Source organism: Pan troglodytes, chromosome 10 (genome assembly GCF_028858775.2).
Source record: "Pan troglodytes isolate AG18354 chromosome 10, NHGRI_mPanTro3-v2.0_pri, whole genome shotgun sequence".
NCBI lineage: Eukaryota > Metazoa > Chordata > Mammalia > Primates > Hominidae > Pan > Pan troglodytes.
Window position 1 is genome coordinate 108,727,501 of NC_072408.2, and position 23,158 is coordinate 108,750,658.

Here is a 23,158-nt window from a genome sequence, read left to right on the forward strand (position 1 = left end):
TGGTCTTTCAGAAACCCAAAGATTTATATACAAGGATATTCATGGAGTGTTGTTTGTAGCAGGAAAAACATGGAAACAATGTAGAAATTCATTCTTAGGAGAATGAGGAATAAATATAGTATCTCATACCACAGACCATGATAAGATCCCTGAAAACAATGAAGTAGATCTGTTTGTACTTGCTTGAAAAGATCTCCATGGTACACTGTTAAATGGAAAAAGCAAGTCACAGAGTAATACATGTACTATAATAGCATTTACATGAAAAGGACAACAGCCAAGGGGTGTGTGTGTGTGTGTGTGTATGTGTGTGTGTGTGTCTGTTCATGCTGGGGAGAGAGTAAGATGGAGTCAGGAGGGACAGGGGTGGGAAAGTGGGGAGACTTGCAATCAGTACATTATTAAAAAGTGATACAAAGCTGCTCCTGTTTTTCATCCTAAAGACATCAAATTATGAACATTCATCAAAGTTCTCTTCTTTTTCAGGTGCAGCCACGATGTATACAAGATATAAAATAGTACAGAAGCAAAATCAAACCTGCTATTTCAGCACTCCTGTTTTTAACTTGGTGTCTTTAGTGCTTGGATTGGTGGGATGTTTCGGAATGGGCATTGTCGCCAATTTTCAGGTATAACCTGGAGCTTTTTCAGTTATGAGGAGTGGTGGAGTGTATGTGTCTGAAGAGAGCAGCAGAAATGCAAGAGGCACACTTATGCCATTATAGCCATTAAATGCTTGATGAGTTTACAATAAGTGGGTTAGTTTGCTTTTTAGAAACCTTTAACATTTGGAAATCAGGGCCAGGTGTGGTGGCTCACACCTGTAATCCCAGCACTTTGGGAAACTGAGGTGGATCATAAGACCAGGAGTTCAAGACCAGCCTGGCCAACATGGTGAAGCCTCATTTCTACTAAAAATACAAAATTAGCCAGGCGTGGCGTCACATGCCTGTAATCCCAGCTACTCAGGAAGCTGAGGCAGGAGAATTGTTTGAACCTGGAAGGTGGAGGTTGCAGTGAGCCGAGATTGTGCCACTGCACTTGACAGAGCGAGACTCTATCTCAAAAAAAAAAAAAAAAAAAGCATTTGAAAGTGAGTTCTGATACTTGGGAAAAATGGGGTGCACATTTGCATGATTATGAGAGTGTGTGATTCAGAGGAGGCCTTGGGCTTTGCATTGCTCCATGTTGTCATTGATGTGGTTTGATGTGTTGGGAGAGCTACTTCAGCTACTGTGATGATTTTGTTAAGAGTGTGAAAATATTTGTATGTGTTTACCAATTCTACCATGTAAACCTCTGGTATTCAAAGAGGAGGCTCCCGGTGACATTTCTTTATATTTTTATGACAGTATGCATTTTGTTTTTCATAACAACAAACATTTATTGAAATTTTCCTGTGACACATGTTTAAGAAAATATTCCATATTTTAACCATACAATTATAATAAAAGCCTTGTAAGATAGGCACTATTATTTTCCCCATTTATCAATGGTAAAATGGAGGCCTAGAGAGGTTAATACTTGCCTAAGATCAGTTGAATAATGCATGGCAGAGGCGAGCTTTGAATTGAAGTCATCTTCCTAGAGCCTGTGAGAGCTATCCTCAATGCTAACATGAAGATATATCTGTGACAAAAAAAACCAAGTACACGATGCATAGTTCTACCATCAGGAAGCACACACACACAAAATTTAAAAAGGAAGACCTAGAGTGGTATAATTTGTCTAGTACAGTGTGGTTATGGTTTAATGGGGGCTAGTATAGATATATCACTTTATCCTCTGAATAACCACATCATGAGAGATACAGATGTCAGTTTTTAAACCATTTAAGGGCTGACTTTAAGAAGAAAACTTAGATGGTTAAATAATTTCAACTTTTGGTTCCCCTTAAGTCTTCAATGATGTGATTAAATCTTCACAAAAACCAGAAATAGAATCTTAACTTCCCAAGGAGCAAAGTGTTTGACTTGTCATTGTTCCGATAACTGTATCTTTACAACTTCCTTGTTTGGTATCCTGTAATTCATTTTCGTCATATCAGGAGCAAACCAACTTGAGCTAACTCAAGATGATTTTGAGATGTGTGGGCAAGAGAGAGTGTGACTGCCTCTTTTTTTTTTCTTTTTTTGTAGAGACAGAGTCTTGCTCTGGCGCCCAGGCTAGAGTGTAGTGGCGTGATCTCGGTTCACTGCAACCTCCGCCCCGGGTTCAAGTGATTCTCATGCCTCAGCCTCCCGAGTAGCTGGGATTACAAGCACCCACCACCATGTCCAGCTAATTTTTGTATTTTTAGTAGAGATAGGGTTTCACCATGTTGGCCAGGCTGGTCTTGAACTCAAGTGATCTGCCTGCCTTGGCCTCCCAAAGTGCTGGGATTACAGGCATGAGCCACCGTGCCCAGCCATGGTGATTTTTCTTGAGTTGCAATAAATCACATTTTTGAGAATTTCACAGATAATCTTTTTCCCAAATGGGTGGGTGAGATGGCTACTTTTTGGTGTGTCCTCACTAACTTCTGTCAATACTTTATTTTCCCTCAGAAAGTTTTCTTTTTGAAATTCTGTCATTTGTGGCAACATGGATGAACCTGGAGGACCTTATGCTAAGTGAAATAAGCCAGTCACAGAGGGACAAATACTGAATGCTGTCACTTATATGTGGAATCTAAGAAAATCAAACTTACAGGAGAGAGTAGAATGGTGTTACAGGAATGAAGAGGAAGATGAGGAGCGGGGAGTTATTGGTCAAAGGGTACCAAGTTTCAGTTAGACTGAATTAATAATTCTGGAGATCTATTACTGCACAGCATGGTGACTATAGTTAATAATAGTGTATTGTATATTTCAAAATTGCTAAAACAGTAGATTTTAAATGTTCTCATCACAAAAAAAATGAATAAGTATGTGAGGTGATTGATATGTTAATTACCTTGATTTAATCATTCCACAGTGTAAACATACATCAAAACATCTACAGCCAGGTGTGGTGGCTCATACCTGTAATCCCAGCACTTAGGGAAGCCAAGGCAGGAGGAATGCTTTAGCCCAGGAGTTTGAGACTAGTCTGGGCAACATAGGGCAACACAGGGAGACCGTGCCTCTGGAAACACACACACACATACACACACACACACACACCTATAAGCCTCATAAATATGAGCAATTATTATTATTTTTTGAGACAGAGTCTCTCTCTGTTGCCCAGGCTGCAGTGCAGTGGCGCGATCTCGGCTCACTGCAACCTCCGCCTCTCAGGTTCAAGCAATTATTCCTGCTTCAGCCTCCCGAGCAGATGGTATCACAGGCACCTGGCACCATGCCCAGCTGATTTTTGTATTTTTTTAGTAGAGATGGCGTTTCGCCATGTTGGCCAGGCATGTCTTGAACTCCTGACCTCAGGTGATCCTCCCACCTTGGCCTCCTGAAGTGCTGTGAGGTGTGAGCCATCGTGCCCAGCCTATAAACAATTATTATTTGTCAATTAAAAATAAAAACTTTTAAAGTTTCCTTTTTAGAAAACAAACTTTCCAAGGTTTAACCCTGTCAGTATTCACGTATTCTTTTTTTTTTTTTTTTGAAGCTGAGTGATAGAGCTTTAGGGTTTGTTTTTTGTTTGTTTGTTTTTTTGTTTTTTTGAGACAGAGTCTCGCTCTGTCACCCAGGCTGGAGTGCAGTGGCGCAATCTCGGCTCACTACAAGCTCTGCCTCCCGAGTTCACGCCATTCTCCTGCCTCAGCCTCCCAAGTAGCTGGGACTACAGGCGCCTGCCACCACGCCCGGCTAATTTTTTGTATTTTTAGTAGAGACGGGGTTTCACCACATTAGCCAGGATGGTCTTGATCTCCTGACCTCGTGATCCACCTGCCTCAGCCTCCCAAAGTGCTGGGATTACAGGCGTGAGCCACCGCGCCTGGCTGATAGAGCTTTATTAAACTATTCTCTCTCTCCCTCTCTGTTGTTATTACCTTTTAAATTACCAAGAGAGTTTCTAAAAAGCAATCCAGAAAGAGTGCCGGGTTTTAACTTTATCGAAAATTCATGTCTGATCTAAAAATCATTTCCCTGCTTTTTTGATTGATTGGTTGAGGAAGGGTCTCGCTCCTTCACCTAAGCTGGAGTGCAATAGCACAACCATAGCTCACTGTAACCTTGAACGCTTAGACTAAGCCTTGAACTCCTTCTGTCTCAGTCTCTTGAGTAGCTGAGACTATGGGTGCATCACCATGCCCAGCTAATTCTTATTTTCACTTTTGTAGAGATGGGGTCTTGCTATGTTTCTGAGGCTGTTCTTCAACTCCTGGCCTCATGTGATCCTCCCATCTCCACCTCCCAAAATGTTGGGATTACAAACACAAGCCACCATACCCTGTCGTATTTTATTTTTCATATATAACTTCCCTGAATCTATATGCCTATGTTAGGAATCTTATTTATTTATTTATTTGTATTTGTATTTTTACCTTTATTTTTTGAGACAGGGTCTTGATCTGTTGCTCAGGCTGGAGTGCAGTGGTGTGATCATGGCTCACTGCAATCTCTGCCTTGTGAGCTCAAGCAATCCTCCCACCTCAGCCTCCTGAGTAGCTAAAACTACAGGTTCATGCCATCATGCCCAGCAAATTTTTGTAGTTTTTGTAGAGACAGTGTTTCACCACATTGTCCAGGTTGGTCTTGAACTCCTGAGCTCAAGTGATACACCTGCCTTGGCCTCCCAAAGTGATGAGTTTACAGACATAAGCCACTGTGCCCAGTCTTTTATTTATTTTTATTTTATTTTTTGAGACAAGGTCTCACTCTGTTGCCCAGACTAGAGTGCAGTGGTGCTATCATAGCTCACTGCAGCCTTGGTCTCCCAAGCTCAAGTGATTCTGCCACCTCAGCCTCCCAAGTAGCTGGGACTACAGGCACACACCATCATGCCCATCTGATTTTATTTATTTATTTATTTATTTATTTATTTATTTATTTATTTTTTGAGATGGAGTCTCGCTCTGTCTCCCAGACTGTATGTAGTTCAGTGGCACAATCTCGGCTTACTGCAGTCTCCACCTCCTGGGGTCCAGTAATTCTCCTGCCTCAGTCTCCCTGGTAGCTGGGATTACAGGGACGCGCCACCACGCCTGGCTAATTTTTGTATTTTTAGTAGATACGCGGTTTCACCACGTTGGCGAGGCTGGTCTCAAAGTCCTGACCTTGTAATCCACCTGCCTCAGCCTCCCAAAGTGCTGGGATTACAGGCGTGAGCCACAGTACCTGGCCCATGCAAGGTATCTTAGGTATACAGAAACTATATGATGTATTGCAGAGTCAGTGCAGTCATATTTGAATATAACACCAATCATGTAATCAATTTCTCCCCTTATTTCTAGGTTTGATACTAAGAAATACATTTCCTTAGAAATAAGTTAAAAGGTCTTTTTTTTTTTTTCTGCACCTCCCTTTCTTATGTGGTGAATGAAAATTTAATATCAGTTCATTTGTGCTCCAGCTTGAGGTTGAACTGTCTGGATGGCAAATATTGTGGTGCTGGGGAAGCCCAGGTCAGAGGGAAGCTGGGGGAAGAGTGTGTTCACCGTGAGCTGAGGCCAAGGGGTGGCCTGTGGCCAAAACCAGGCTCTCCTGGACAACACTTTAACTTGCCCTTTGCAAAGCTTGCATGTTCAAGCTTAAGTCAAGACCCAGTGGTTCCATCTAAATGTTCCTCGACTGGAAGGTTGTGCCCAGTGCACATTTGAAAGGAGCCGAGGCTGGGTGTGGTGGCTCATGCCTATAATCTGAGCACTTTGGAAGGCTGAGGTGGGTGGATCACCTGAGGTCATAAGTTCGAGACCAGCCTGGCCAACATGGAGAAACCCCCGTCTCTACTGAAAACAGAAAAATTAGCTCAGCGTGGTGGTGCATGCCTGTAATCCCAACTACTCGGGAGGCTGGGGCATGAGAATCGCTTGAACCCAGGAGGTGGAGGTTGCAGTGAGCTGAGATCTCATCACTGCACTCCAGCCTGGGTGACAGAGCAAGACTCTGCCTCAAAAAAAAAAAAAAAAAAAAAAAAGAAAAGAAAAGAAGGGAGCCGAAGGTGAGGTGCATTTTGAGTGTGTAGTGTGTATAGGGTCTGCACCAACTTTCTGCCTAGACTGGCACAGGGGCTACCTTCTGGTTGAAATGGCTGGTTACAGGATGGCGGGGACAGGGAACTTGTTTAGAAGCTGCCTTTGAAAAAAAATTAGCCAGAACTGGGTGTGGTGGCATGTGCCTGTAGTCCCAGCTACTTGCTGGGCTGGGAGGATCTCTTGAGCCTGGGAATTCAAGGCTGCAGTGAGTTATGATCATGCCACTGCACTGCCACCTAAGCGACGGAGTGAGACCCTGTCTCAAAAAAAAAAAAAAGAAGAAAAAGAAGAAGCTGCATTTGCATAACAAAAGCAGTGGTTTTACTTAGATGGTGTGTTCATTTGAGGTGCCTTGGGAGGGATGAGTAGAGATTATCAGGGAGCAGGGAGCCTAAAAACCCCAAACCACCCTTGGCACCATCATGGAACGAGTCACGTACTTTGGTTTTTTTTTTCAATCATATCATACCGAAGTTTATTGATGACATCAAACAAAAATTTCTGTAACAAAAAAGGCAGGGTTGGGTGCGGTGGCTCATGCCTGTAATCCCAGCACTTTGGGAGGCCGAGGTGGACGGATCACGAGATCAGGAGTTCGAGACCAGCCTGGCCAACATGGCGAAACCCCGTCTCTACTAAAAATACAAAAATTAGCCGGGCGTGGTGGCACGTGCCTGTAATCCCAACTACTTGGGAAGCTGAGACAGGAGAATTGCTTGAACCTGGGTGGCAGAGGTTGCAGTGAGCCGAGTTCATGTCACTGCACTCCAGCCTGGGCAGCAAGAGTGAAACTCTGTCTCAAAAACAACAACAATAAAAAAAGAAAATTGTATATGATATGTATCCTATAATCTTCACTGCAAACATGCAAGACTGAGATGATTATGCCCATTTTTAGATACAGAAATCGAGGCTTTGCAGTAAGGTCACAGAGCCTCATGGTGGAGTCAGGACTTTTAATCCAGGTGTACCAGACTCTGAACCCCACCATACTCAACCCTCCCACCTGTAAGGCAGACCTCCTTTCCTTGTCCCATGAGCCCAGGTTGGCTGTGGAACAACCAACTTTTTGGCATTAATTTCAGCACCTGGAGGGCTTTTCTTTTGGTAGTTAAACAGCCACATTTTCCAAGAAGTGGTGCATCTGTGATGACCAATGGCTCAAAGCAGCCCAGAGTGAGACTGCTTGCGGCTCGATGTTGACAAACCCACCCAGAGTAACACACATTTATGACTTTTTCTCCAGGAGTTAGCTGTGCCAGTGGTTCATGACGGGGGCGCTCTTTTGGCCTTTGTCTGTGGTGTCGTGTACACGCTCCTACAGTCCATCATCTCTTACAAATCATGTCCCCAGTGGAACAGTCTCTCGACATGCCACATACGGATGGTCATCTCTGCCGTTTCTTGCGCAGCTGTCATCCCCAGTATCCTTTTTCACATTTGTGCCTTGTTAAAGGAATAAAACATGCAATGACACTTGTTAAAGAAGGGTAATGAAGACTTTATAGGGACCACTGCAATGAGTTCTGACAGCAAGGCAGAGAGATTGGGCTCAACTCTGAATACAGCATTGGCAAGTGCGAATTTATAGCCAAGGAGTAGGATGAGGTCAGTGAATGGAAAAGTACTAAAAGGAAACCTCAAGGATGAGGGGAATTCTGGCCAAACCAACCTAACAGGATTCTTATTGAGTACTGGCCATGTGATCAGACATCACCTGGGAAGGGTGGAGGAGGAGGAACCCAATCAGATATTGAGTGTGATCAGATATGAGGGTGGGGGGTCCTTGCTAAACTGACTTAGCCAGGGTTCTTTGCTAAAACTGGATCTTACAAGGAAGTGCACAGATGGACCTAGGAGAAGTTTCAGGAGCTTGACTAAAGTTCAGCCAAGCAAAGGATCTTTGTCATGGTGTCTTAGCAAAGCTTGACACTTCCCTTCCCCACAACCAAAAAAAAAAAAAAAAAAAGCAAAGGATAACAACCAAGTTTCCACATTTTTTCAGAAAAACAATTGGGATAAAAGTGTAGATCAAGCTGGGCGTAGTGGCTCACGCCTGTAATCCCAGCACTTTGGGAGGCTCAGGTGGGTGGATCACCTGAGGTTGAGAGTTCAAGACCAGCCTGACCAACATGGAGAAACCCTGTCTTTACTAAAAATACAAAATTAGTCGGACATGGTGGCACATGCCTGTAATCCCAGCTACTTGGGAGGCTGAGGCAGGAGAATCGCTTGAACCCGGGAGATGGAGGTTGCGGTGAGATCAGATCACACCATTGCACTCCAGCCTGGGCAACAAGAGCGAAACTCCGTCTCAAAAAAAAAAAAAAAAAAAGTGTAGATCATTGAGAAAATGTCTCAACATTGTCTAGTTAGATCAAAAGTCTCTTTGCGGGGAAGAAAGGTATGAAAGAAGGGTGGAAAATGTAGGAACACTTTAGTCTCTGTTTACTTTCCTTCTCACAGGGCCAGTTTCATGAGCCATATGAAAATATTTATTTTTCTTTGTAGTGCTTGGCTAAAGACACCAAATATTGATATTGTACTCAAAGTAATAGCCCCACAAAGTCCCTCAAGGCTAAACTCTCCCCCCTCCCTGCACGTAGGTGGCAAGACAGTTTGATTTACTCATTCATGTGAAGAAATTTCTAAAAAGCTCTAGATCACTTATTACTGAGTAAATTAAAATGTTTCGCCTTTTCTTTTTATAGTCACTGATTTCATTTTCAAAATGAAATCCATTTTATTTTCTAACTCAGCAATCTGAAAGGAAATGAAAATATAAATTTAGCATGCTTGTAGATTCTGATTTAGAGGAAACGAAAGCTTTTTCTTTCCCTTTTTCTTTTCTTTAATGAAGTATTTAACAAAGAAAAAAAGCCGTGATCTTAAAGAGTTGCAGAATTCCCCATCTTTCAAAATACCATCTGTAGTCATATCAGAGAAAGCTTCAGGGTCATTAAACATTGATGACTAATGTCAGATTGTAGGAAAATCGGAACTATGTTATCGGCGGCAATTTTGTTAGTCTGGGTTGAGTTACGGTATAAAGTGGGCAAGATGGAGTGAAAACACATCACTTGCTTCTAAATATTAAGCTTTGTGTTTCTTTTCTAAAATAGAAACTACAAAATGTGAAGTCTAAGTATGATTTTGGGTTTTCTTCCATCTTGGGGAAGGACATTTTTAATTACAAAATTTCCAAGCACAGAGTAGCCAAATCCTAGTACCGAGAAGTTTACCAACAAAATATATACCCTTGTTCCTAAGATAGTTGCTTCTCAAATTCCTTGTCTTACTTATAGGTTAAAGGAACACTTTCTCTTTGAATATATCTCCTTCAACTTTTTATCTTGTGTTAGTTGTAAAATTCATAATAGTGGTTGTAGTGTTACAAGCAAAGTTTCTTGATGCAGGAAACCTTCCCTTGCTTCCAACTTCGGAAACAGATCCCTAGATATCAAAGTCAGAGAGTTTTTGCAAAATAAGCATTTCAGGCCTCAGAGTTTCACTTACTAATAATTCTCATTTCTAGGAAGTTTTTTTTTTTTTTTGAGACAGAGTCTTGCTCTGTCACCCAGGCTGGAGTGCAATGGTGCGATCTCCGCTCACTGCAACCTCCGCCTCCCGGGTTCAAGCAATTCTCCTGCCTCAGCCTCCCTAGTAGCTGGTATTACAGGTGCTCACCACCACGCCCGGCTACTTTTCATATTTTTAGTAGAGACGGGGGTTTCACCATGTTGGCCAGGCTGGTGTCAAACTCCTGAACTCAGGTGATCCACCCGCCTCAGCCTCCCAAAGTGCTGGGATTACAGGTGTGAGCCACTGTGCCTGGCCTCTAGGAAGTTCTTATTATAAGTCATGCCAACAGGAAGCAGCCCCACACAGAAAGGGGTTATAACCCTATGTCAGATTAACTTGAATGAATTCATCCACACGAAAAGATCTTCTGTCTTAAACATTAACGTGGTATTTATATTTCCTTACAAAGAATTGACAGCATCTTTAAATAGGCTGGGTGTGGTGACTCACACCTGTAATCCCAGCACGTTGGGAGGCCGAGGCAGGTGGATCACTTGAGGTCAGGAGTTCGAGACCAACCTGGCCAACATGGTGAAACCTCATCTCTACTAAAGTTACAAAAATTAGCCAAGCGTGGTGGCGTATGCCTTTAGTCCCCGCTACTTGGGAGGCTGAAGCAGGAGAATCGCTTGAACCAGGAGTGGGAGGTTACAGTGAGCCAAGATTGTGCCACTGCACTCCAGCCCAGGTGACAGAGTGAGACTCTGTCTCAAAAAAAAAGAGTTGAAAGCATCTTTAAAATGCCCTGGTTTCTTCTTACTGCAGTATTTCTGTATAATAGCCTCATTTGACTACCGAAGAAACCGAGGCACCTAGTGAGGCAGACGTTAGAATCCTGCTTCTAAACCTTTCCTGATGAATTATCTGTCTTGCACCGGGCTTCTAAAGCTTCTGAAAGCCTTCGCAGAACTCACCAACAGCATAAAGTCCAGGTTCCTCTGCATCAGACCCATGATCTGAGACCTCCTAGTTCTTCATCCTTGTTTTTACGGCTTCTCCCTTAGGCTTGGTTGTTTGTTGTCCTCTGTTTTTAACTGATCTCTACTTGGCTGGATTATCCTCCTCCACTTTGTCTTGCTAGAGCTGTTGGTTCAACAGGGTACCCACATGTGGCTTTTGCATACTTGAAATGTGGCTAGTCCAGATTGAGATGTGTCCTAAATGTAAAACATATACCTGATTTCAAGGATTTGATAAGAAACAGAAGTAAAATATCTCAATAATTTTTTATATTATTACACATTGAAATGATAATATCATCAGCAATATTATTTGATATATTGAGTTAAATAAGATGTATGTTGTTTATCAATATATAAGATATGTTTTGCATATTATGTATATCTTATATTGACAATATTTTTATGTGTCGGGTTAGATAAGATATATTATTAAAATTAAGTTAGGGGTCAGGCACGCCTGTAATCCCAGCATTTTGGGAGGCCGAGGTGGGCAGATCATTTGAGGTCAGGAGTTCGAGACCAGCCTGGCTAACGTGGTGAAACCCCATCTCTACTAAAAATAGAAAAACTAGCCAGGCGTGGTGGTGGGCACCTGTAATCCCAGCTGCTGAGGAGGCTGAGGCAGGAGAATCGCTTGAACCCAGGAGGTGGAGGTTGCAGGTGAGCTGAGATCACGCCACTGCACTCCAGCCTGAGTGACAGAGCGAGACTCCATCTCAAATACATAAATAAATAAATAAATTTGGATATTAGAAAATTAAAAATTACACATATTTCTTTGGGATGGTGCTGCTCTAGAGAGCTCCTTAAACTTCACAACTTACATTAAGTTTCACTGAATGAAGCTTTCTCCCATTCCATTCTGAATTAATAATTTTCCCTTACAGTCATTGCTGTACCCAGTTCTTTTCTGTCTACTATGGTACGTTCTCTGGGTCTGGTCCAACAAAGTTGTGATATTTCTGAGAGCTGAGACCAAGTTTTCCCTTCTCCCACCCCCAGACCAGAATGGTACCTGGTGCACTGAAGATGGAGCTAAGAATAAATAAACGAAAGAATTAAGAGGCTTTTAAACTATTAGAAACAGATGTGAGGTGATGAAATGATCAGAGAATCTTCTGTGCTCTCTACTTCTTTTATTTTGAGAATCAGAAGCATTAAACTCTGCACAATTTGCGGGGGGTTGGAGTTAAGAGAGATGACGCTGACTCTGAATTCAGAGGAGGCTCTAAACTTTCCTTGGCTCAACATTTTTTTTTTTTTTTTTTTTGAGACAGAGTCTCACCCTGTTGCCCAGGTTGGAGTGCAGTGGTGCAAACTCAGCTCACTGCCACCTCCCAGGTTCAAGCGATTCTCCTGCTTCAGCCTCCCAGGTAGCTGGGATTACAGGTGCACGCCACCATGCCCAGCTAATTTTTGTGTTTTTAGTAGAGACTGGGTTTCACCATGTTGGTCAGACTAGTCTCGAACTCCTGACCTCAGGTGATTCGCCCGCCTCAGCCTCCAAAAGTGCTGGGATTACAGGCGTGAGCCACTGCGCCCGGCCTAACATTTTGAATTTCTAATATTTTGCAGACTTTTTAGAGCATCCCATTTCTCTCTAGCTTTCTCTTTTGCATTCTAAGTTCAATCAAAATGGTTATCACTGCCTTCATGCAGAAAGTATTGCCGGTGGAAGATAGGAGCCTCAGCCCCTGGCATTATTAGGCTGGACTGTAGGCATGTGTCAGTCATCCCTGAAGTCTGATATGGGGCAAATCTCTTTGATTTGCCAGATCTTTGGTCCAGGAAGGAAAGGCTCACCTTATACCCAATTACCCAACAGAAGTCTGTTTTTTAAAGATAATAGTTTGAGTTTCTGTAGCTTGTTTTTGTATATGAGCCTTGGCACTTTGGAATTTAAAATTTTCCTTAAAGCTGTTAACTTGGAAATAGTGTTTCAGGCCGGGCACGGTGGCTCATGCCTGTAATCCCAGCACTTTGGGAGGCCGAGGTGGGCAGATCACCTGAGGTCAGGAGTTCAAGACCAGCCAGACCAACATGGAGAAACACCGTCTCTACTAAAAATACAAAAAATTAGCCGGGCATGGTGGTGGGTGCTTGTAATCCCAACTATTCAGGAGGCTGAGGCAGGAGAATGCTTGAACCCAGGAGGTGGAGGTTGCAGTGAGCCGAGATCGCGCCATTGCACTCCAGCCTGGGTGACAGAGCGAGAGTACGTCTCAAAAAAAAAAAAAAAAAAAAAGGAAAGGAAAATAGTACTTTAGGGAAAAAGTATTTTTATTCAGTGGGAAGTACTCAAAAAGAACCATCCTGGACTGCTGCGTCAGTCATTTTGACCGAATTTAAACAGCTAGTTTAAATGGGAAGATCCAGAAACATGTAGGGTTGTGCAAAATGTAGTGACAAGTTTTAATAAATTTTACTATACACACTGGAAAACTATTGCGAAGGTATTTCCGTGTTGTGATTTAACTCTCATCATTGAATTTGAACTTTGAGTTTATAAGAAGCTAATATAACTGGTTTGATTGTAGAAATGTTGGTATTAACATTTTAATTGATGATAGAAATGTTGGTATTAACATTTTAACACCGTATAATGATTATGTTATTAGGAGAATAATGTAGTCTTAACATTAAAGGAACTGTTGTGTGCTGTAGTTTCCTTAACTGTTTACTTCTTTCAGTGATTGTCTGTGCTTCACTAATTTCCATAACCAAGCTGGAGTGGAATCCAAGAGAAAAGGTAACATTTAAGTTGTTGTGAATGTGGTTGTCGGACGTGGTTATGTGAGCTTGTGGCCAGGCTAGGCGTAGGGAAGATCACTGCCGTTCCTTAGAACAAGTTGCAAAATGTCAAATAAATATGGCATGTAATCAATTTACTGTCCAATCATTTGGCAGTATGTAGTAATTAGCTATCAGGGTAATTCCAAATGCTTCCTGGAAGTATTTTCAAAATTTTGAGTTCCTAATTTCTTTCTTTCTTCTTCTTCTTCTTCTTCTTTTTTTTTTTTTTTTTTTTTTTGAGACACAGTCTTGCTGTGTTGCCCAGGCTGGAGTGCAGTGGTACAATCTCAGCTTACTGCAACCTCTGCGTCCCAGGCTCAAGCGATTCTCCTGCCTCAGTCTGCCAAGTAGCTGGGACTACAGGCACCTGCCACAAGGCCCAGCTAATTTTTGGTTTTGTTTTGTTCTTTTCTGAGACAGAGTCTCGCTCTGTCACCCAGGCTGGAGTGAAGTGGCGTGATCTCAGCTCACTGCAACCTTTGCCTCCTGGGTTCAAGTGATTCTTGTGCCTCAGCCTCCCGAGTAGCTGGGACCACAGGCGTGCGCCACATGCCTGGCTAATTTTTGTATTTTTAGTAGAGACAGGGTTTTTCCCATGTTGACCAGGCTGGTTTGGAGCTCCTGGCCTCAAGTGATCCCCCCGTCTCGGCCTCCCAAAGTGCTGGGATTATAGGCGTGACCCACCGCACCCGTCCCTCTAATTTCTTCCTTTTCTTTCTTTCTTTTTTTTTTTTTTTGAGACAGAGTCTCGTTCTGCCGCCCAGGCTGGAGTGCAGTGGCACAATCTTGGCTCAGTGCATGCTCCGCCTCCCGGGTTCACGCCATTCTCCTGCCTCAGCCTCCTGAGTAGCTGGGACTATAGGCGCCTGCCACCACCCCCGGCTACTTTTTTGTATTTTTAGTAGAGATGGGGTTTCACCGTGTTAGCCAGGATGGTCTCGATCTCCTGACCTTGTGATCTGCCCACCTCGGCCTCCCAAAATGCTGGGATTACAGGTGTGAGCCACTGCACCTGGCCTTTAATTTCTTTCTTAAACACTTCAACTATCTATCTTTAGTAAAAGAGGGTAGAGGGACAGTGTGAATGAAGGTGTTTGGTGGTGAAAGGGAGCGTGGAATATTAAGTAGAGAGGACGATACCAGCTCCAGTGTGGTGGATAGTTCATTTCAGGATAGAGTGAGAAATCACTGCAGCCGGGGATAACTGTGCAAGGGTGTAGTGGCTGTAAGAGGCAGGCAGAGAGGCTTGTACTTGGCCTAGGTGACCAGAGTAAGACTTTGAAGACTTTTTTTTTTTTTTGAGACGGAGTTTCGCCCTTGTTGCCTAGGCTGGAGTGCAATGGCGCGATCTCGGCTCACTGCAACCTCTGCCTCTCAGGTTCAAGCAATTCTCCTGTCTCAGCCTCCCAAATAGCTGGGATTACAGGCACTAGCTGGGATTACAGGCGTGCACCACCATGCCCAGCTAGTTTTTGTATTTTTAGTAGAGACGGGATTTCACCGTGTTAGCCAGGATGGTCTTGATCTCTGCACCTCGTGATCTGCCCTCCTTGGCCTCCTAAAGTGCTGGGATTACAGGCGTGAACCACTACGCCCAACCTGCAGACTTTCGAACGGTAAAGCAAATAGAAAGAGTATTATTAGATGAGTGTTAGACAGAAGCAATGCCTGGGATGGCTTGGAGAGCTTGGCATTAGGAGGACAAGGAGAAGGCAGTTCTACTAGTTCACATTTCAAATAGGGGAAATCTGATGGGTGTTGGCAAATGATTAACACAAGAATGAAGTGGCATGATGAATCAAAGATGACTTCTAAGTTTTTATCTTAGGTGAACCAAAGAATTTATTCCCTTGACCAGAAATAAGGCCCCTAACAGGGATAAATAATTTAGTAGGTGGAAGTGGATGAGTTTGGTTAGAGTTGATGACTCTGAGGATATGATGAGATAGCGAGGTTAGAAACATGGGCCTAGGCCAGGTGCTGTGGTTCATGCCTGTAATCCCAGCACTTTGGGAGGCTGAGGCAGGAGGATTGCTTGAGTCCAGGAGATCAAGACCAGTCAGGGTAACACAGTAAGACCCTGTCTCTACAAAAATTAGCCAGACGTTGTGGCATGCGCCTGTAGTCCCAGCTACTTGGGAAGCTGAGGTGGAAGGATCACTTGCACTCCGGTGGGCCTAGACTTCTGGTGGGACTGGGAGTCGTCAGAGTGTAGGGTAGAGTTGTTAGAGTGTGGGGTAGACCAGGACATTTTGGACCAAGCATCAGAACACATGGAACCAAATGTTTGACATTGAGATCAACCCATCCTGTTAGATACCTGTAGTAGTGGTTCATCTAGATGCCTTACAGGAGAATCAAGGATGCCCCAGGAAAGAAGAGAGTTAGTGAGAGACAGAGGATTCTTTCCCCCAAGGAGCAGGTGGAAGAATACCTCCAGCAAAGGAGAAGTAAAGGGATCATGGACCACAGAGAAGAACTAGACTTGTGCTGTATGGTAGACCTCATTGATGAGTCCCTACCACATGCAAGACTGTGAAAGATTATAGAGGGCAGGGTGGCCATGGGATAGAGGATCCTGAGGGATTTTATAGTTCAGAGGGGCAAACAGCCAGTTGTCAATGGCTAAATGTAATACTTTGAAGAATAAAAAAATGCTGAACTGGACTTCAGACAACACATTGTGGAAATGCAGAAGCAATAGCAATTAATCCTAATGATGGAATGAGAGGAGATACGATCCCAGAGACTAAAGGACATTTTTCAAAGGCAAGGGAAATGGCTAACTATGGCATATGCAGCTGAATAGCCTTTAGGAATGAAGTCCCTCAATTTGGGCAATAAGGGAGTCAGTGATGTTTGTCAAAAAGTAGTTTCAGTAAAACGCCGAGGTTAGAAGCCAATGGCAAGAAGTTAAATAGTGAGAGGGATGGTTCATTCATTCAGCTGTCAACCAAATGTTTATTGAGTCCTGTTCTGGACTGGAGGTAAGAGGTAAAGGAGGAACACCAGGGTGGCTAGAGGAGACAGCAGGATTTCCCAATATGGAGAACTCTGGCAGGTAATGGAAGCCTGCCAAGACAAGAGAGAGACAGAAGATGGTGAGGAAGAGAATGATCCAGACAGGAGATCAAAAAGTGCTTCTTGGCCGGGCGCGGTGGCTCAGGCCTGTAATTCCAACACTTTGGGAGGCCAAGGTGGGTGGATCACTTGAGGCTAGAGTTCAAGACTAGCCTGGCCAATATGGCGAAACCCTGTCTGTACTAAAAAAAAAAAAAAAAAATTTGGTGTAGTGGCACACACCTGTAGTCCCAGCTACTTGGGAGGCTGAGGCAGGAGAATCGCTTGTACCCAGGAGTTGGAGAGTTGGAGGCTGCAGTGAGCCGAGATCACGCCAATGCACCCCAGCCTGTGCAACAAGAGTGAGACTCCATCTCAAAAAAAAAAAAAAAAAAGGCTTCTTTAAAATCTAACCTTAAAATGGTCAAATTCGTCAATAGGTTAGACCTAGGCAAAAGGCAGGTTTTTTTTCTTTCTTATATATGGGGAGTTAGCCCCATCATGCGAAGGGGGTTCAGTTCCTCTTTCCATTGGAGAGAACCTCTTTCCGAAAGTGAGACCGCATAGCGGAGCAGTTCAGGTGTACTTTACTTTTCAGCCACTCGGGGGAGACCTTCTATCACAAACCCGCTGCTGGGAAGGGCTTATCGAAGTATATTCCCAGGCAGTTAAAAATCTGTTGTATTCCACTTTCTATCTTAAAAATGTGAAAAGCACATGGTTTTCTATTCACTTCATAAATGACTGTGCCACTCTTGCATTTCCTCCTGTTCCTAATATCAAAGGATGTAAAAAATTTCCCTTTACATTAATTCACTGAATAATCATTTAGGTACTGCCTCAAACTTCTGTGTAGTGCTTTACAGCTTTCACAGCACATTTATATGCAGTGACTTACTTGGTAGGGGGAGGTGAGAATTATAATGTCACTATCTCATTTCACATAGCTAGGATATTAGGGCTTTGCCTGCATTCAGGATTCTTGGTTCCATGTACTTTCATTAATATTATGCTTAAGAAATTCCCCCCAAAGTTCTGCCTTTATTTTTAGAAGCCATCTTCCTTGTTCAGGAATGATACGGGATGTGGCAGGTCCCCTGGTACTGGTACCAGAAGGAGGAAGCCTCTGTTCTGTACCTCCTACTGTAGGCTGGTCAGGTCCTCCTCGGTGTGACCTAGCATGAAAACAGTGGGTGAGTGTGACCATGACAAGGAGAGTGAAGAGTGACGCTCGGAGGGCTTGGTGTGCCTCCACTCGATCTGTCTGGATGAAAACAGGATCAAAGAAAACAACTGTCACCATGGAGCTGCCCTGTGATCCAGCACATTTACTTACCCTTGTAGCCTACAGCAGTTTGGGGTAGAAGAGCAGTGGGATCAGCCCTCAACAGCACATGCCAAGGGAAGAGCAGCCCATGTATGCAGCTTCGGAGGGCATGGGGGTGTAGGGAGTTAGGGGTAGTTCCTCATTTCAGCAGAGCAGAAAGTGACGTAGGAAAACAGAGGGGGCACACTGACAGTCCCCAGGCCTCATTTGGCATGTGAGCTAACATCAGAATGCAGACATGCATATTTGACTCAGAGTTTTATTTATTTTTATTTCATTATTATTATTATTTTTGAGACAGAGTCTCACTCTGTCACCCAGGTTGGAGTAGAGTGACGCAATCATGGTTCACTGCAACCTCTATCCCCCAGGCTCAAGTGATCCTCCCAGTTCAGCCTCCCAAGTAGCTGGGACTGCAGGCGCAGGCCACCGCGCCCAGCTAATTTTTTTTTGTCTCGTTATGTTGCCCAGGCTGGTCTCAAACTCCTGGGCTCAAGTGATCCTCCTGCCTCAGCCTTCCAAAGTGCTGAGATTACAGGTGTGAGCCATTGCAACAGAGTTTTAAAATTAGTTTCCAGCACTGAAAAATCAGGAGATATCACACACAGACACATCCAAAGACGCACAGACACACACACGCACACACACACACACGCACATGCACACACGTTTTTTTTTTTTTTTTTAAACCCCTTTGAAAGCAACCCTAGTGTATTATTTTCCCATGGAATTGAGCTGATGAGGCGTGGGCTCCCTAACTTCCCTCTCTTTTCACAACCATCAGTTTTATTTATTATTGTTAATTTTCTGGCCTCCATAGGCAACTGAGTTTGGAACATCTGATTGAAGCCATTCTCCTTGGCTTCCATTCTCCCATTCTTGCCTCCAAGAAGATATACAGTTAACATGTGGATGTCCATTATTAGCATTTTCTTTGTAGCTGTATTTACCTTAGGATGTTAAGCAGAACTATTTCCTGAATGATCATTTCTATATAAACAGGGAAACACGAAACCTAGGGGACTAGTTGGCCAAGTTCATCTAGATGTGTACACACTTTCTTTGGAACAACTGCGAGAGTGCTTGTTAAGCATGCCCTTACACTTAGGGACTCTCAGCAGAGCGAGACCAAGTCATGCCTTGTATGGAAATTTCTTTCTTCTGTTGAGTCCAAATTTGCTTCCCAGTCTCAGCCATTTTGCAGTCCTTAGTCTACCTTTTGAAGTGACAAACTAAATCTTAAAACAAGAGTTTGTGCGAGCCAGAAAGAACTTTGGAATACCTGCCTTCGCATTCTCAGTGGGCAGGTGCCCTGACACTTAGTAACGTGGTTGTGCTTACCGTATATCCTCAAAGTTCTGACTTATGCTCACTGGACAGCTTTTTCCTTTGGTTGAAACTCCTCATTGTATTTCAGTATGTACATTAAAGTGAGTCTTTTTCGGCTAAATTCTGTTTCTTTATTATTGCATTAGGATTATGTATATCACGTAGTGAGTGCGATCTGTGAATGGACAGTGGCCTTTGGTTTTATTTTCTACTTCCTAACTTTCATCCAAGATTTCCAGGTAGGTGTTTATCAATTCAAATGTTTTAAATTGCGGACAATTAGGATTAGTAAAAATTTGCAGAAGACATTTTGCATTTTTAAAAAGAGCACTTTCTTTTTATCCTTAATGTGTTTGAGAAAAATCTGTAAGGACTGTGCAACTTCATGTGTTAGCTTATTCCCAATGGGAGGCATCTTTAATAGCTCTCCCACCAATGAGATTTTCATATGTCCTCTGCTGTTTGATGTTAATAGTCATGTATCCTGGTTGTTTTCTCTTAGGAGGTCTCACTTACTAGTTCCAAATAATACAAAGTAAATATATCTTTTTTAAAAATAAAAGTATGCCAGGTGTGGTGGTTCACGTCTGTAATCCCAGCACTTTGGGAGGCTGAGGCGGGCAGATCACCTGAGGTCAGGAGTTCGAGACCAGCCTGACCAACATGGAGAAACCCCGTCTCTACTAAAAATACAAAATTAGCTGGGGGTGGTGGCACATGCCTGTATTCCCAGCTACTCAGGAGGCTGAGGCAGGAGAATCACTTGAACCTGGGAGGCGGAGGTTGTCGTGAGCTGAGATCATGCCATTCCACTCCAGCCTGGGCAACAAGAGCGAGACTCTGTCTCTAAATAAAGAAATAAATGAATAAATAAAAAATAAAAGTGTGTTGTTCAAAAAACATTCCCAAAGCAGATAGAAGATGGGACTATATCAGATTTGTCCACAGGAAAAATCTTACATTTTGAAACAAGTGAATTATTAGCTCAAAGGATATAGAAAGCCAAGAAAATTCTTTAGGACCTGACTCAAGCATAGCACAAACAATAGTGAGATCATTCCTTAGGTGGTGCAGAGCTGTTGGAAATGTCATTGTCAATGCTGGGATTGTTTAACTTCTTTTAAACCTTTCTCTTTCATTTTTAAAAATAGAGTGTCACCCTAAGGATATCCACAGAAATCAATGGTGATATTTGAAGAAGGAAGAATTCAGTCTCACTCAGTGAATGTCGCAGGCCATTTCTAAAAGTGCTACAGAGGACAGACAGGGTTTTGAGGCCACCCTGATTATTGGGATGCATCTGCAGCACATCCAGGACTTGAATTTCATTACGAGTTCCTAATAGTTGTATTTCTAAAGATGTGTTTCCCAGAGAATGTACAGCCTCATGACACTGTAGTGATGTTTTTATAATTTTCTAAGTAGATTTTTTTATATTAACAAATTCATATACAGAAAAAATAAGGTGTTACAAAAAATGGAGAGCTCTTATTTTTGTACAGATTCTGTCATTTTTTTTTATTTGTGTGCGATTTATGGAAATACACTAAATGAGTAATTCAGGTTCAGTACATTTATTACAAAGTGAAATCAGGGGATATTCATTTGTAAATTTTATTCTTAATGAATGAACTGTATAATTTTTTTTATCATGAGAGCATTTATAAAATTCAATTTATAAAGATCATATACCCAAATAATGAAGATTTAGTTGATACATTAACACTAAGATACTCTGATTTTTAGCCGAACTAAACAAAGTGCTTCTACTGGGAGGCCTTTATACCACCATGTACAGTAACTCTAAGTGAATACGGAAGACCTTGGTTTTGAAATTCTGCCACCTTGTTTCTCCCTGCTCATGAGGTCGCACCTTTTGCTCTTGCTGCTAATTGCCCATTCATAGTGGGTGTAATTCCAGGTGGAATGGTTTCAGCAAGTCAGGTGAAAACCATCCTTTATTGTTGCTGGCACAACTTGATAAATAGTCTGACTCAGAACTGAAGCTCACATCTCAAATTCATTTCATGCCAGTAAATGTGGCAAAGAGAAGAAAGGCCCAAGAGCGAGACAAGAAGAATGGAGAAGGGGGCAGCCAAGAAGAACTTCTGGGTTCAGGGTGCTGTTTATTTGCTCCTCCTCTTCATGCCTGTGGCTGGATGTCCCACAACCCTATAGGAAATATAAGTCAAGCCCTTTGTGTTAAGCAAGAACTACAGACTCCATCTTTTCACCCAAATCATGAATGACCAATAAAAAGCAAGTTATTCCAGAGGAAGAAGCAGCCCTTGAAATGTTAAGGCTTAGGCTTGAAAGGTGAAGAGCAGGAATTCTCTCTTTCAAATCCTAGAGCATAAACTCATGTGTGGCCAAGTGGGATCAGCCCTCAAGGGCACATGCCAAGGGCAGAGCAGCCCATGTAGACAGCTTCAGAGGGCATGGGGGTGTAGGGAGTTCGGGATAGCTCCTCATTAACTATTTGTTGGGTGAGTAAAGGGGTGAGGCTCAGTGGCAGGTACCTCTGCAATGACAAGCTGCCTCCCCTCTATGTGTTTAGCATATGTTATTAGAACACGTCCGACACCCCTACCACTGCCATTTGGGCCCTTTAATAAAGCCAAGTAGAGAAATCTGGCAATAAAAGGCAAATGTAAGCATGCTTTCTTTAAGACGCATCATACATGGTTTTCTTTAAGTGAATGGAAGAGTTTGACAGAAACACCTTTGTAAGAAAACATTAAGAATGCTGGCTGGCTGTGGTGGCTCACACCTGTATTCCCAGCACTTTGGGAGGCCTAGGCAGGAGGATTGCTTGAGCCTGGGACTTCGAGACCAGACTGGGAAACATGGCAAAATCCCATCTCTACAACAAAAATACAAAAATTAGCCAAGTGCGGTGGCATGCCTGTAGTCCTAGTTACTTGGGAGGCTGAGGTGGGAGAATCACCTGAGCCCAGGAGGTGGAGGCTGCAGTGAGCCATGCCAATGCACTCCAGTCTGGGCAACAGAGTGAGACCCTGTCTCAAAAATAAATAAATAAATAAATAAAGAGAATGCTAATCATTTCTGGGTTCACTGTGACTCATTGTAGTGCTGGGGATCCCCCTTGTAACACTGGAACTGAAAGATAGTGACGAAAGCTATGTCAAGCATTCGTTATTCTGAAGAGGAGGAGAAATGCCACATACCTTTCCCATGGGACCTGTGGTGGAATGAATCCATACTTCTGCCTCACTTCGAGCAGACTTTTGTTCTCGGCACTCCTCACGATGGAGTTTCATGGTTCATTTTCACATCTCTCTGCACAATTAGATTGGGAGCTCCTTGAGGGCAGAGTACGTGCCTTAATCTTTATCTTTGTAATGCCACAATGAACAGAGTGCCTCCTGGTACACTGTAGGAGCTTAAGAAATACTCACTGAATGCATGGATGAATGAATGAACAAATGAAGGAATGACTAAGGATGTTTGTAGTGCTATAATATAGAATGGGATTTACTCTGCTTTACCAGTTAGTTTCATAATAAACAAATAGTCTGTATCGCCTGGTAATGTTGACTCTTCTTCTTTGTGTACTGTAAACATTTCAGTTGTTTCGGCATCACCATTCTATGACAACTATCTTCAACCTGGACAGTTACCACAGAAAATTGTTACATGGGCTAGACCAAATGGTACACCTGTCTTGGCAAACTGAGAAGGCCAAAAAAATCACTCCAGACAACCATATTCAGCAGATTCCATGCGACCTCTAAACCCGGTCTTATTCGGATTTTGGTATTATTTCTAATTTCCATGAACTTGCATTTCCTTGTACCTCATGGCTGAAATAGTTAAATGAAATGAAATATTTATTTTAAAATTTGTTTTTCTTTTTTTGAGATGGAGTCTCTTTCTGTTGCCCAGGCTGGAGTGCAGTGGCGCGATCTCGGCTCACTGCAACCTCTGCCTCCTGGGTTCAAGGGATTCTCCTGCCTCAGCCCCCCGAGT

The 23,158-nt window shown here is 43.0% G+C and overlaps 1 protein-coding gene across 9 annotated transcripts in view; it reads left to right on the forward strand.

The window, feature by feature from the left end:
• DRAM1 (DNA damage regulated autophagy modulator 1) overlaps positions 1-22,720 on the forward strand; it is a 48,379-nt gene extending 25,659 nt beyond the window's left edge. For 3 of the 9 annotated variants that reach the window (XR_010148432.1, XR_010148434.1, XM_016924050.3), the window contains 4 exons: positions 487-629; positions 7,362-7,539; positions 13,350-13,408; positions 20,320-22,720. Coding sequence is in view for 3 of the 9 variants with exons in the window: in XM_016924050.3 (XP_016779539.1) it covers positions 487-629; positions 7,362-7,539; positions 13,350-13,408; positions 20,320-20,364 (425 nt within the window). In the remaining 6 variants the exon portion in view is untranslated. Of the gene's footprint in view, positions 1-486; positions 630-7,361; positions 7,540-10,115; positions 12,910-13,349; positions 13,409-19,314; positions 19,408-20,319 lie in introns of those variants that run through there. The other 6 variants (XM_001155589.6, XM_063787061.1, XR_010148433.1 and 3 more) reach the window with 4 other exon arrangements.
• The last annotated feature ends 438 nt before the right edge of the window (positions 22,721-23,158 follow it).